Genomic DNA, 13,191 nt, shown 5'->3' on the forward strand with positions numbered 1-13,191 from the left:
CGTGCACGGAATATTTACGAACCCCGAAATCCATGCACGCACCTCGGTGTTCGGCTCTGCTATTTATATGAGTATCACGCATTTTGCACTGATATATCATGACAGGATTTAGTGCGCGTGCATACTTTTGATCTTCAAGTCTATAATTAATCTCTAATTTAAATTCAATTTCAAAGATGATCGGATCGAGATTGAGGTAATCGTCACTGGAAGCGCTACTCTAACGACGATGCGTGTTGGCAGGACGCATCTAGAACAACGGTAAACTCCAAACATGACGCGAACTAAGTTGATTAACATGGACTCTGGGGCACTTGAGCCATATGCAATTAGTTCGATGCCGTCTTATCTTGCAGCTTCCCATGCGTGGTCCGACAACATGTTTGCAATACACACCGAGTATAAAAACACATTAGGTGGAATCATGATCGAGACTTCCGTCCGCAAACTCTTTCCTGACATCAAGTATTGCTGGATCGACACCATTTGCATTGATCAAAATGATGAAGAAGATAAGAAACGCCAAATACCTCTAATGGGTGACATATATGGGAATGCGGAAGTGGTGGTGATTGTCACAACTTGTGATTTTCCAAATTGGATGACACAAGATTACTTGGATCAACTCACCAAGGATCTAGATGAAGCCATCGCAATATCTATGGAGGAAGAGTACACAGAATCCATGTCGGAGTACTGGGCCTATGGTGATGGGCGACAGAAGATCATCGATGGAATGGATTGTCTCGAATTATTCACGAGAACTCGGTGGGCAGATCGAATTTGGACACTACAGGAGTATATTCTTGCTCAGCAGATTGTGTGGCTCGGCAAAGAAAGTGTATGTCTCCGAATAGACGATGTACTTTTCAATGCATTGCCGGACCTATGTGATGTCTTCGACATCAGGGAAGCAACAGGTGGGAAATATGCTAAAATTTATGAATTTTACACAGGGATGGTGAATGCTGGAGCCGGCAAAATCGATCGAACTCGTGTTATGGAACTGTTGGGAAATCGTACCGCTTCCTTTCCCGACGATGAGGTTTATGGTGCAATGGCAGCCTCCGGAGTAGTCATACAACCAGGAATCGTCTTTGGCCAGGATAATGTCTGGGCTCTTTGGTGGGAAGAGGCAATACGTCAAGAACATCATCGCTGGGTGTTTCTTCCCCCTGTTCTGTCTGAATCTAGAAGTAAGAATTGTTTAATGCCGACTTTCAAGACACGCCACAAGGCTTCACAGTATTCGGGGCTAGATACAATAAATATCAAAAGTGGCCAAGTCACCATTCAGAACGGAAGCATAAATATATCCGGTCGCTGGGCTGGTTCCTGTCACATAGTAAGGCGCTTAGGTAAGGTTTGTCGAGATGAAAATGGTGGTCTTCTTCGAGATATAACAATAATTCTGTTCGCAAACGGTAATTGGCAATTAGCTTCACGGCTTGTGGCAGCATTTGGTGGGGGGAGATACACTTGGAAGCAGCGTCTTGCCATTGCACAGATTTTGAAAGCAAACTACTATCACGCTACAAGAGCCGTTGATTCTCGAAAAGAGCACAAGATGATTCTGCGAAAGCAGAGCAATTATCAAAGAACAGTCTGGGCTGACTTTATGAGACTCATGATGAGTCAGACGGTTCCGATGAATGAAGGAATAGCTTATCTTGCTTGTATTAAGAATGAATTGAAGTCAACGGACATCATCGTAGTGAGTGACGATAACCAACCGCTTGATTCGCTTCATGCTCTTGATTTTGGAATACAAGATGTCAGCAAAAGAACTCCTTTTATGATTGTTTCTGCACCAGCTTCTTCTCTGACTCTTGAACATGAAAATCAAATTGAGGCTCTTCACAAGATTGGAATGTCTATTCCGACGATGGTTTTCAAGACATTACGTAAAGCTTGCGCTTACAAGGGTCATATAATCGACGGCGATTTACAAAAATTCAATATTGGCGGGAAGGCATGCTGGTTTTGTTCAAAGGCATATTAAAGTTTCAGGCCACACTTGCCATTTTCAATAAAACACAAGTGGCTCGTTAGGTTCTGCCGGAGTCCAGCAGAACTAATACACATATTAAGTTTTCATGAAGCAATTCTAGATTTTTGTACGCAGAAATCCTATACATCGACAAAAAACTCCCACATTCTTGATTCGGTTACTGACGGACCTAGACATAAAACGCAAAATTATTTACTTGAGAATAAAACGAGAAGACTCGTACACTTCAGAGATAAAGCTCTGATCTTTCGATGGCCGTTCTGGTCGATAATGGAACCTTCGAAGTAGAAAATGTCGTCTGGGAAGTCGGGGTTGTTTTGGAAATTACTTCCAAATGATGATGCTATTCCGCTGGTCTCTGTTGAATGATCACCGATACTGATCCCCTGGTAAGGAAGAGCCTCAATTCCTGAAGCCACAATACTAGCATTCGCAGGATTAAATGCTGTAGCTGTGACTCAATTTTGCTCCACGTTATGCGTATTCTACGAAGCGAGTTTTACGGAGGCTTGAGTACAAGAAGCGACTGTCACTTTACCGCTCACGATCTTTGTCGATGGAGTACAAATTGAGCTAGTAGGCTTGCAAGATACAGTCATTGTGGTTCCACTTGTGGTGGTGTGCAAGTTGAGCTCGAGGATATTGGACCACTGGTACATTTGGCAGTATACGTGGATCCAGCGGAAACGTCAGTAGATGCAATACATGTCGACTTTGATAATGATCCCGATAGGGTAGATGATATCTAATCCGACAAAATTTCACTGTCTCCAAGTAATGAAATCTGTGAAAGAGTATGCTGAAGAGGCAAAGGAAATTATAATGGATGAGATTATGGAGGGGTAATGTTCTGTAATTCGGCTCTGAGTAGGAAGTGGCTGAGTTTGGGAAGTCACTTTCGTCAGCACGTAAGCAGTCGGTGTACCGCAATTTGCACCATCTTCGCTCACTCATGCCCTCATTTGCCCTACTGGAAAGCCAATTCCCGACCCCAAAGACTCTACAAAGTAAGCCAACCTCCGCACTTTCGTCGGCCCAGTCGATACCATCACAGACAGCCCGGTCAAAGACATGCATATGCAACAGGAAAAATCTCCCGACCGAGCTCAATACGCATACTAGTCCTCTGCTCTCCACGACTACGTCATCAAGATAAAGGCCGCCTTCGTGGTGTAGAGGAAAATCGCTTTCGCCTAAAGAACTCTGATTTGGTCTTACGAATACAAACCTCTATCAAGATGTCGTTACTTTTTTGTCCGTCCGGATGCATTTAGCGTTTAGCACGGATTTCGGACCGTATGAAAGTATAGCTATTGCGATGGCTTCTACGTCGGCGAAAACTGTGCTTGCAGATCTAGATAATGATTTGCCAACATCATTGACTCTGTTCCATGAATTGATCCATTTGACTTGTGGAAAATCGGCTGATGATTATCCATGAGCTCCCTCGCATTACTCAGTTAATAACATTGTGGCTCATGGATGATCCCATGCTATCTTTCGGATCAATGAAAATCGCTACGGCTGTTAGATAAGCCGAGTTTTTAGGGCTTTTGAGAATATACTGCATCAACTTCTACTTTAAGTAATCTTTTGGGTCTCCAATAGCATCCCAGTAAATTAGAAAGAAACGGCAGTAGTTTTACTATCTAATGTTGCTGTGCTTCAAAATCGAGATCAAACAACTTTAAGGTTATCAGGGTCGTACGTGTTTTTTTCTGACTGAAAATCCCCACTTCCATCACGATCTCCAGCCCCGACCATTGGGTCTAAGTACTCTAAGACTGTACCTAACAATCCTTGTCGTTACATGCAAGATGATTGGGTATATTTTGAATATTTGGGCGAACCCATGGCCACAGCCATGCCCCGCACCCCACTTCTTCTCGCTGGCCAGGATTCAGCGGAAAGAACTTAACATCCATCACTTCAAAACATTGTGTTGTTTACTTCTCCCTTCTTTTGAAATATCATACAAGCGAGGAACAAGAAATGGAATCCAGCCAGAACACACTCTCATACGATGCACTTAGTCGCGAGAAAGAAGAATTTCGGCTTCTAAATCTCAAACCCTCACAGGACTTTGCTTTCATGCCCGAATGTTCGATCTTCACTTCTACTATCAGAAATCCTCCACGATATGAGGCGTTATCTTATGTTTGGGGTGACCCAAAAGTCACAAATGCAATAATTGTAAATGGAGAAACCTTCCAGGTTACGTTAAACTTGAAAAAGACCCTGCGATATCTCAGGGATCTTTTAGAAGTTCGGGTGCTTTGGGTTGATGCTATTTGTATTAATCAGCGGGATCCCATAGAAAGAGGTCATCAAGTGACTTTTATGAAGGATACTTACAGTAGATGTTGGACATATCTGTTATGGCTAGGACAGGGAAACGTAGTAATGGATCTTGGGATGAGGATGGTCGACCGCTTATTATCCAAACATAGGGCAGCTGAAGAGCAATACGAACCTGAGGATAATCACACTATGGTGCAAAGACTGAACGAAGATATAAAAAAGGTAGCTGAGGAACTTATGGAACCGGCACGTATGGCGGATGACCACCACTTTTATTGTCTAAAGGCGGTGTTTCTTTTCGCGGATTTATGGGAGAGAGTATGGATCATGCAGGAAATAGCATATGCACCAAACCCTGTCCTGATTGTGGGACATTACACACTTCCTTGGAATTCTTTGGAAAAACTTTTCTTTACCGCGGATAAATTTCCGGGCGCCTTCGATGAGACACTCACTAACAGCTACGATGTCTCGATCCCAAGTTGCGAGGTAGTATTTTCAGTAGTTCAAGCTATACAACATCAAAGACTTATTACGAGGAGCATCAAAACAGGAAAAGACTCGGATTTATTGGATGTTCTTGCGAGGTTCCAGAAAACTTATTCGACTGATCCAAAAGATAAATTATTCGCTCTCCTGGCGCTCACTTCAAACCCCTTGGAATTGAAACCAGATTATTTGGCAGCCAAGATGACTGTGTTCACAAAGTTTGCTGCAGCTCATATTAACCATGTCCAGAATCTTGATATTCTGTGCCAGAGCCGTTGGAGACATTACTTCCTCGAAGAAGACATTACATATGCCGTACCATCGTGGGTTCCTGACCTTGAACAACGCTGGCCCGTCCCCTTAATCTTTTCCCAAAGAGGAATATTCAAAGCTGGGGGGCTAGAATGCAATGTTCCTTGTAATGTGACAGATAAAGATCGACTGATCGTGGAAGGTGTTAACCTAGGCGAAGTCAATCGATCGTACACAATGCATGGTTGGGAATTAACTGCAGACTGGATCCCGGACGAGCTCAAGGTGTCCGAAACATTAATGTACACCCCCAGCATTTTATCGAGAGCCGAAAATGGTTTCCAAGCATTTTGGAGAACTCTTTTGAGCGACTGTGTTCGTTACCCAACGCGTCGTCTTAATGAAGATGAATATGCAAGCTACGGCTCCGCTTTTGACTCGTGGAAACGGGGAGACATTACGGCAGATGAACTGCCATATTTTGACCTTAAGGGAGAATTAGAGCAAAGAGACTTTCTTATCACAGAGAATGGCCTTTATTGCTTGGCGCCATCACATGTTCGTAAAAGCGACTTTGTCGTGGTTTTAAAAGGCGCTAAAATTCCAGTTGTATTACGTAAGATCACTGAGAAGTCGAAAGACAAGTCCGAGTATATTTTTGCTTGGCCCAGCATATGTCCATGGATTAATGGATGGGGAAGCGATGATTTTGGCTGATGAAGGTAGGCCTCAAAGAGAAGAATTTGTACTAGCATGATAAATGAACTTCAAACTTAAATGTAGCTTACACTATGAGACCGCCTCCGTAGCTAGAAGAGAAGAACGCTGAGGAATGCGGACTACTTGAAAGCGAACCGATCAAACTCTGATTGGGGTCAGGAAGCGGCAGTGATTAGGAAAGTGGCATTGTTATGTGTGTGAGAATTGTGATGTTATATCAAGCTTTTGATATTGAACGGTGATATGACGCGGCTTCAACGACAATGGCCGTAAATTTAACAGCACCTGCAACAAAGGAAAAGGGAAGAATCGCGAATGTCAAATTAGCCATCGCTATCGACATTGACAATCACGTAACATTCTCACATGGACTAAAATACCACTAGATAAAGTCTAAGATAGCCTTCAACGCTGCCGGCGAGAATTTACAATGCTGTTCTGTTCGGGATAAATGTTGTAAGATCAGAATTTCAGTTCTTGTCATGGAATGTTGAGATTTTATAGATAGTCACTGTATGAGAGGCCGCTGCAATGATATTTAGCGTCATAAGAATACAATATGTACTAAATTATCGCACACTCTCACAAGACGAGCCCTTACGTGACATCATTTACTTCTCCACATCCACTTCCGCCATTTCTCTCTCCTCATGGGATGTGTACTCCCAGAATTTCCAAGGAATAGTCTCGAATCTGCAATGAACTTCTTTCATTCCCAGCATTCCTTCGGCGTTCAAACCTTCCACCCAATCAGTGAATATGTTCTTCGACTCTCCTGCTTCTGTTATGAATCCTGATCCGGCTTTGAACTCCTCTTCCCCTGCTTTACTATTCCAGTAATGCATATATCTCATAACTCTTGCTTGCTTTCCTTCAAACTCAGCTAATTCATCCACCCATCCCTTTGTCGCTCTTCCACTGTATGCACTTTTCCCGGACTTCTTCCCAGGAGCAAAGAAATAAACCAACCCCCTCAGACTTTCTACCCATTGCTTCGCTTCATCATCTATCTCTCCTGGAAAATAAAAATCCATAATCCCAGTGTAATCCGTCAACATATTCCAAAAGTCGTCCGACAGTCCGGCATGCATGATGATTGGTTCTCTTCCTTCCGAAAGCTCTCTCATCGCGTTCAATTGTTCTTTATCAACATCCGATTGCTCAAAGTGCTGTATAGCTTCAAAAGTTTCCCAAGCAGTGACAAGCTATACTTATCCGGGTCGCTCGATCAGTCGTCCCCAGACTCCGTGCTCAAATCCAGGCTGAGATTCTTTGGTGAGTGGTTTGATGATTTCAACCCATATTTTGCCTTCGACCGTTTTACTGTCTGAGAGGTTCCTGTCAATTGGAATGTGAAGGACGGTCCAGGACGTAGGGGCCGTCATTTGTGGGACATGATTTCTGGGCATTTTTCATTTCTGTGTCTCAATGTTCGGAGATGGTTTGAATGGTAGGATATCAATCAGTTTGCAGCGCCTATAATTCGGGCTCCAATACCTGTAATTTGAGAAAAATGGGGAAGAAAGAGCCTGTAGATGACCTAAGACTTACCATCAGTAGCTCAGTATTAGTAATCATGGGTCAACCTCAAAATCTTCTTCAAATGTTTTGGTTAAATCACCACGCCACCCTCATTCGCATCTCTTGCCGTCCATGTACTCGGGCTTCATAATAATATTGAATTCACCTCAATAATTTTTCGCATTTGGTTGTTCGAACAAATAGACAAGATTGCTAGCAATAGCGGAGCCACGTTATGATCGGCTGCTTCTCATATCAAAATCTAACAAGTGTTGTTACTTCAACCCATACTTCCGAGTATCTCTTGGAAATTTCAACTGCTGATACTAAAGTATTATGAGTTCACGTTATCTTCTATTTTATCCATAGGACAAGTGTTTCTGGTCTCATTCCCTTTGGCAATCCCAAGAATATCTGCATCCAAATTATCTACCTTGCTTGAATGTGATGTCAAAATCGAGTCATTTTGACTTCTGCATCAATAGAAGCCGCTATTGTTGAAACTAAACAAAATGGCATCCTTTCGTTTTGTGGTTGGCTTGTCTACAGCACCTTGTACACAGTCAAAGTCTCTTGTTTCCAAAAGTCTGAGTGAAAAGTTATGCCGAAGGGTCATTGATGATCACGAATGACAAGTAAGACAAGTAGATACTCATTTATGAGATTTCATCATCATATCTTTCTTTCTTCGCAATATTCACAGCCATACTGAGTCATACAGAATTGAAATTAGGGAAAAGACATAGATTGGATTTTTTTTTAACTTCCTTAACTTTCCTCCATGTCCACCACTTCCCAGTAACCTGCTTCTAAGATCACTTCTTCACAGAAGCTTCAAGATGCAAAGTTGACTTCATAAAACTCTTCCACTCCTCAAACGCTTTAACCTTACCAGCGTGCTGTCCAAAATCTCTTTGCAACCTTCCATTGGCATCCCTCAATTCCGAAATAATAGCATCTTTCTCTTGCACTGCCTTATGCAAGGCATCAACAGTCATAACCTTATCCTTTAATGTCGAAATTTCTTCATCTCTCTTTTCGATTTGCTCGTGCAAGGCATCTACCCTGGAGATCTCATCGCATCTCATAATTACATCCCAATATTCGGAGAGATTCTCGATCGCTGTCTTCAACTCGTCAAGTCTCTTTGGGAGACCTCTTTCATGTTCGTGTTGACGGAGGTTGGAAGATGGTTTAACGACGGCACAAACTTCTCTTTGTGGGAATTCTACATGGTCAGCGAGGGAAGTTTCCCATGTTAAGAATAGAATACATACTTGTAACTGTGAATTTGGCTTTCTTGAATTGTGCGTTGTCTTCACTGTCACTCTTCATGAAGGTGTTGCTTCCATAATTAGATCTGCCTGTGCCCGTCGAAAGAAGACTCGGGACTTGAGGATATTCTTCCTATGAACAAAAGGGTTAGCACTCTTATTACTTCATCGAAAAGGATTCTCACCTCATCCGAGTAGAAATCATCATCTCTACTTTCGGTCTTAGGTTTAATTTCTTTGGGAGACCTGTACTTTCTTTTCTTCTCACTTTTGACACCCTTCTCCTCACGCTCATTTTCGTGATCTATCCCGCCGCAGGTAGCCATTTTCAAACCGCTGGATTGAACAGAAAACTGGACCTTGGCGACTTGGTGAAATTAATACAAAAGATTTCAGCGGGGTAGACGAGCATGAACTGTGCCTCATGGATGGTGCCTAGGAAAAAGCAATTTCTTTTGGTTGCAATTCGCTCGGAATCCTACATATAACTCATAATGACTCAGTACTCAAACTTTGCTTTTGTTTTGTAAAGCATAATGACACTGTAGATCTAAAAAGTAATCATCTGCGAATCCATTGTTTAATTTCCTAGTCAGATTTTAATGTTAATGTGATCCTTTAATCTTTAACTTCACAATTCTGGGTAGGAAAATCGATTGTCAATCCGAATGCCATGGAACCTTCAACAAGCTTGTACTTGCACAGAAATTAAACTTGGTTGTGGGTATTGTGCGAGACATATCATACCATTCGGAAGACTACTTACTGAAGGCAATATTTCGATGGCTGAGGTGAAAGGTAGTCGCATCAATGCAAAGAAACGAGTAAGGTAAATGATCCATGGAATTTTATAGCAAATACTAAAGGAGAATAGGCGAATAATAAGAGTCAACGAGAGATTCCAGAGTACTCCGATCCATTGATTCCGGAATCTTCTCATAAGCTTGAGGAAGAAAAGCGTAATCGCGATTATGATTCAATGGTTGACAAAGAGACAAATGATGCAGAAAAAGTCGAACCGAAGAAACTCAAATACATCTCTAAGGAGATGGACGACGAAATAGAGCAGGGCTTTAGTGATTGGGGTGGGCAAATTTGTGAGTTAAATCTCCTCTCAATACACACGACTTGATCACACTAACTATGGTGCAGCACAGGATGAGTTAAAGTTCAGATTTCGAGACGCCGTGAAGAGAAGTACTTTGAGAGAAATTGAGAGCTTGATCATCGAGAGCGAAGAGTTGAACTGTGAGGTCCGAAGACTTAGAGGGACAATGAATGATGTGCAGGTGCTTTTAGAAGAAGTTGAGAATGGCGAATTGGATGCCAGGGACAAAGATACTTGGCTTGAGGCTTGTAGAAACATACTGAAAAGTTGCAGTGCGCGGCCATCCAAGTAGTGTGATCTAAAATCCACCTCTTTACAATATCATAGGGCTGGAATACTATTTCTCAACAAAAAAGGCGATCTATTACCTAGGCTGAATATCTGTTGACATCAGAAATAAGCTGACTCATAATTTTGTATTTAATTTCACGGTCCAGATGGACCCTGAAGATCCACAGTTGCACAAAGGCTTGCAGCAGGCTCAACTCGGCTCTCCTTGGCCGTTATTGATTGGCGCCGCAAATCCTCCCATGCAGAGATCCATGGAATTGTTTCAAAACACGAAAACTAAGTATTTTCCTCTTCTGAAGTAAACGAACGCGTTGTTGATTGTGATTTTAGAATTTCATCTTAGGGATCGGTTGTTTGTCATTTTTGAGGGAGTTCATCTGCATGTCGCTCGCTACTTGAATTAGAATTCTACGATGTCCAAAATGGATTTGAGGAGTGATATTCCAGAGGTACATGAAGAGCATCCATCAAAAAAGCAGAAGTTTACAGAAATTAAGAATGATGATTTTGAGAATGTGAGTACCAAGTCACTTCGGTCTAATATTGAACTTATGATGCTAAAATCACGCCTCAGAAATTAACTGTTCCCATTGCTCTGGAGCTTGGTCAAGAGTCGAGAGACCTCGAATGTAAGCTATCAAGTCTTCAATGTGGAAGAAAAGAAACGCAAACTAAAATGGCGCCTCAGTCAAACTCTTGCAAAAATGTCTCGCCTCGACCAAATGCGATATTGCCCAGCCAGCAAAATGCCAGTGTAAATGTTGTCTCTACACCCAGTACGGACACGTTTTATTTGTACCGCACGATGGCCATCGAGACTCTGGCAAGAAATGCGCTGAATGTACGATTGTTGAGAGCACTGTTCGAGGACAATATGCAGGTGATCTACACACACCAGAATTCTCATTATCAATATCCTATGGCTAATATACCGCAGTGGAAATCTCAAATCACCTACCACTCTCACCAGGAGTCCGACACGATCTCGCATGTCATTTTCGAGTATTTAGAGAAATTTTAAGTAGGATATTTTCAGTCGAGATTCAAGACCTGAGGAGGAGGATGGCGAAGGTGAAGGTAGAAAGTATACATACGCTAGAGGAAGAGATGTTGAGATTACAGGGGGGAGTGAAGACGTCCAAAGATCAGTTGAATGAGCTAGAAATGGAGTTGAAGCGCACTTTCGAGACTATGGTCATGATTGGAGTAGATATATCGGAAGCGGAAAATGATTCCTCAAACACATGCGGGGAAAGTATGCCAACGCTTGTGCTTTTAGAGAAGACGGATAACTCTAGTGCAGAGCTGCTGGAAGAAGAAATTAAGAGATTGAAGAGTGAAAATATTAGACTTGGAGAGAAGGTGCAGAAGTTGGAGGAAGAAAGCGTGGATTTCAAAACGTATGGTTTTCAGAGTGTTCCGATAAAATTCTTCACTTCAGACCCGAAATTAGATCCCCAGTAAGAATGTTACATATCTTCGAAGATTCAGGTAGAAAAAAAAGCAATAGAATGGCATTTGTAATTTTGCAGCTAGCTTGAAGAAGAATGAATCACTTATACTATCGCAAAGTTGTGAACTTTCATATTTAATCACACATCAATTCAGCAGCAGAAAAATAGTAAACACATCGATTACCCAATGCAAGCCCAACCATTCTAAGACCTCAGCTTAAGCTATACCCAACCACAAAATGCCTATCCCATCCTATCCCATTTTCGGATCCGTAACCTTCATAAAAAGATTCTTACCCTGATCATTCTTCCCAGCCCAATAATACGGCCCCTGACTCCGATCCTGCCAATGATGTTTATCCTTCACCACAAACATACCACCCATACCTTCCGCCAATAACAAATCCGTAATATAGTGACTTCCCCCATCACAAATATAACCATCGCTCTGACGAGACCATCCATAATTCTGCGGACATCCAGTATCCAATTGTCCGAGTTTGCCCAAGGACCACTCGTTCTTGAGCTTTGCGCTCGGGTCCTTTCATTTCGTTGATCGTGCTTTGTCGACTGGCCCATTTGTATATCGACGGGTAAGTGTAGGATACTTCGGACGCTGGAGAGGTTTTGGAATTTTTGAGAGGGGGTGATGGTGGGGGCTTTGCTGGCTTCTTTTATGGTTGGCGTGGAGAATGGCATTTTAGATGCGTCGCGTTGGAGAAGCGTGGGTTGAGCGATTAGGGTGGTGTCGCGTTGGATTAATGTCTTGTGATCAAATGGAGCTTGTAACATAATTGTTGGCAGCTGGGAAACATCATGTCTAAGCTCTGTGGCACCGTTATTTGCACTGATGGAGGCTTGGCCATTTGGCATTCGAGAAGATGTGGTATGATACTGGCTTGCGACACGAGTTGATGTTTGAGGGAGTGGGGCTTGAGAGGGACCTCTGAGAGCAGCGGCATGTGAAGGTTTGATAGATGGTTGATGGGGTGGGGCTTGAGACGGACCTCTAAGAGTCGCTGCATGAGAAGGTTTAACAGACGGTTGATGAGACGGCGCTTTCGACGCACCTCTTAGCGTCGCAGCATGAGACGCTCTGGCTGTTGCCTGATTATACGGAGCCTGTGAGACTCGTACAGATGCCTGCTGAGGCTGAACCTGAGAAGCTCTAACTGCTAACTGACGAGACTGACTTGAAGCAGTAGCCGATGGTGCTTTAGAAGGAGTTTTGAGAGTCTGGGCATGAGAAGTACTAGTGGATGCATAAAGCTGGCTCACATCATGTGCAGGTGTATCGGCAGGAGGTGCTTGTGATACCATGCCAAGGACTGGAGGTGTGGGATACAGTTGGCTTACACCGCGACCGGGACCATTCGGTGGTGGTTGTGAAGACATGTTGGATCGAGATGTTTATAGTTGAATGATAGATGTGGGAAATGGAAGATTTAGGTTGGATTTGTGGATTTTGGGAAGATTGAGGGTATATTTGGAGATGGGTAGAAGTATGAAAGTTGGGCGGTATACGACGACAGGAAGTGCGCTTTTATAGAGACGTAGGGGTCTTTGGCAGTGCTTAGTTTCATTATGATTAACTTTTAGAGATATAATTTGGCATTGCTTATGATGTGAATATGTTAATTTTGAAAAATTCCTCGCTTTAAATTATTTTGGTATTCTGTGAATAACTGAAGATCTAAAGTTTTTTCGGATAGGGATTATTTACCATAGAAACTTCTCTATTATAAACGACAGCTCTAGCTTAGAGTAGAA

The 13,191-nt window shown here is 42.7% G+C and overlaps 8 protein-coding genes across 8 annotated transcripts; 4 read left to right on the forward strand and 4 right to left on the reverse strand.

The window, feature by feature from the left end:
• Positions 1–379: 379 nt before the first annotated feature.
• Positions 380–2,002, forward strand: SS1G_02742 (predicted protein; the record flags this gene model as incomplete). The annotated part of the gene is made up of 1 exon (XM_001596472.1): positions 380–2,002. The coding sequence occupies one exon, from the start codon at positions 380–382 to the stop codon at positions 2,000–2,002; it is 1,623 nt and encodes a 540-aa protein (XP_001596522.1).
• Positions 2,003–2,496: 494 nt separating this feature from the next.
• Positions 2,497–2,610, reverse strand: SS1G_02743 (predicted protein; the record flags this gene model as incomplete). The annotated part of the gene is made up of 1 exon (XM_001596473.1): positions 2,497–2,610. The coding sequence occupies one exon, from the start codon at positions 2,608–2,610 to the stop codon at positions 2,497–2,499; it is 114 nt and encodes a 37-aa protein (XP_001596523.1).
• A 1,492-nt stretch (positions 2,611–4,102) lies between these two features.
• Positions 4,103–5,770, forward strand: SS1G_02744 (hypothetical protein; the record flags this gene model as incomplete). Its single annotated transcript, XM_001596474.1, has 1 exon — positions 4,103–5,770. One exon carries the CDS (start codon positions 4,103–4,105, stop codon positions 5,768–5,770), a length of 1,668 nt encoding a protein of 555 aa, XP_001596524.1.
• Positions 5,771–6,384: 614 nt separating this feature from the next.
• SS1G_02745 (predicted protein) lies at positions 6,385–7,327 on the reverse strand (the record flags this gene model as incomplete). Its single annotated transcript, XM_001596475.1, has 2 exons — positions 6,385–6,978; positions 7,325–7,327. The coding sequence occupies 2 exons, from the start codon at positions 7,325–7,327 to the stop codon at positions 6,385–6,387; spliced, it is 597 nt and encodes a 198-aa protein (XP_001596525.1).
• Positions 7,328–8,109: 782 nt separating this feature from the next.
• SS1G_02746 (predicted protein) lies at positions 8,110–8,894 on the reverse strand (the record flags this gene model as incomplete). The annotated part of the gene is made up of 3 exons (XM_001596476.1): positions 8,110–8,522; positions 8,572–8,701; positions 8,754–8,894. 3 exons carry the CDS (start codon positions 8,892–8,894, stop codon positions 8,110–8,112), a joined length of 684 nt encoding a protein of 227 aa, XP_001596526.1.
• A 456-nt stretch (positions 8,895–9,350) lies between these two features.
• SS1G_02747 (predicted protein) lies at positions 9,351–9,968 on the forward strand (the record flags this gene model as incomplete). Its single annotated transcript, XM_001596477.1, has 3 exons — positions 9,351–9,392; positions 9,443–9,665; positions 9,721–9,968. The coding sequence occupies 3 exons, from the start codon at positions 9,351–9,353 to the stop codon at positions 9,966–9,968; spliced, it is 513 nt and encodes a 170-aa protein (XP_001596527.1).
• A 421-nt stretch (positions 9,969–10,389) lies between these two features.
• On the forward strand, positions 10,390–11,431 carry SS1G_02748 (predicted protein; the record flags this gene model as incomplete). The annotated part of the gene is made up of 3 exons (XM_001596478.1): positions 10,390–10,482; positions 10,542–10,743; positions 10,905–11,431. The coding sequence occupies 3 exons, from the start codon at positions 10,390–10,392 to the stop codon at positions 11,429–11,431; spliced, it is 822 nt and encodes a 273-aa protein (XP_001596528.1).
• A 353-nt stretch (positions 11,432–11,784) lies between these two features.
• On the reverse strand, positions 11,785–12,816 carry SS1G_02749 (predicted protein; the record flags this gene model as incomplete). Its single annotated transcript, XM_001596479.1, has 1 exon — positions 11,785–12,816. One exon carries the CDS (start codon positions 12,814–12,816, stop codon positions 11,785–11,787), a length of 1,032 nt encoding a protein of 343 aa, XP_001596529.1.
• Positions 12,817–13,191: the final 375 nt, after the last annotated feature.

The sequence above is a fragment of the Sclerotinia sclerotiorum genome, genomic scaffold (assembly GCF_000146945.2).
Source record: "Sclerotinia sclerotiorum 1980 UF-70 scaffold_3 genomic scaffold, whole genome shotgun sequence".
Lineage (NCBI taxonomy): Eukaryota > Fungi > Ascomycota > Leotiomycetes > Helotiales > Sclerotiniaceae > Sclerotinia > Sclerotinia sclerotiorum.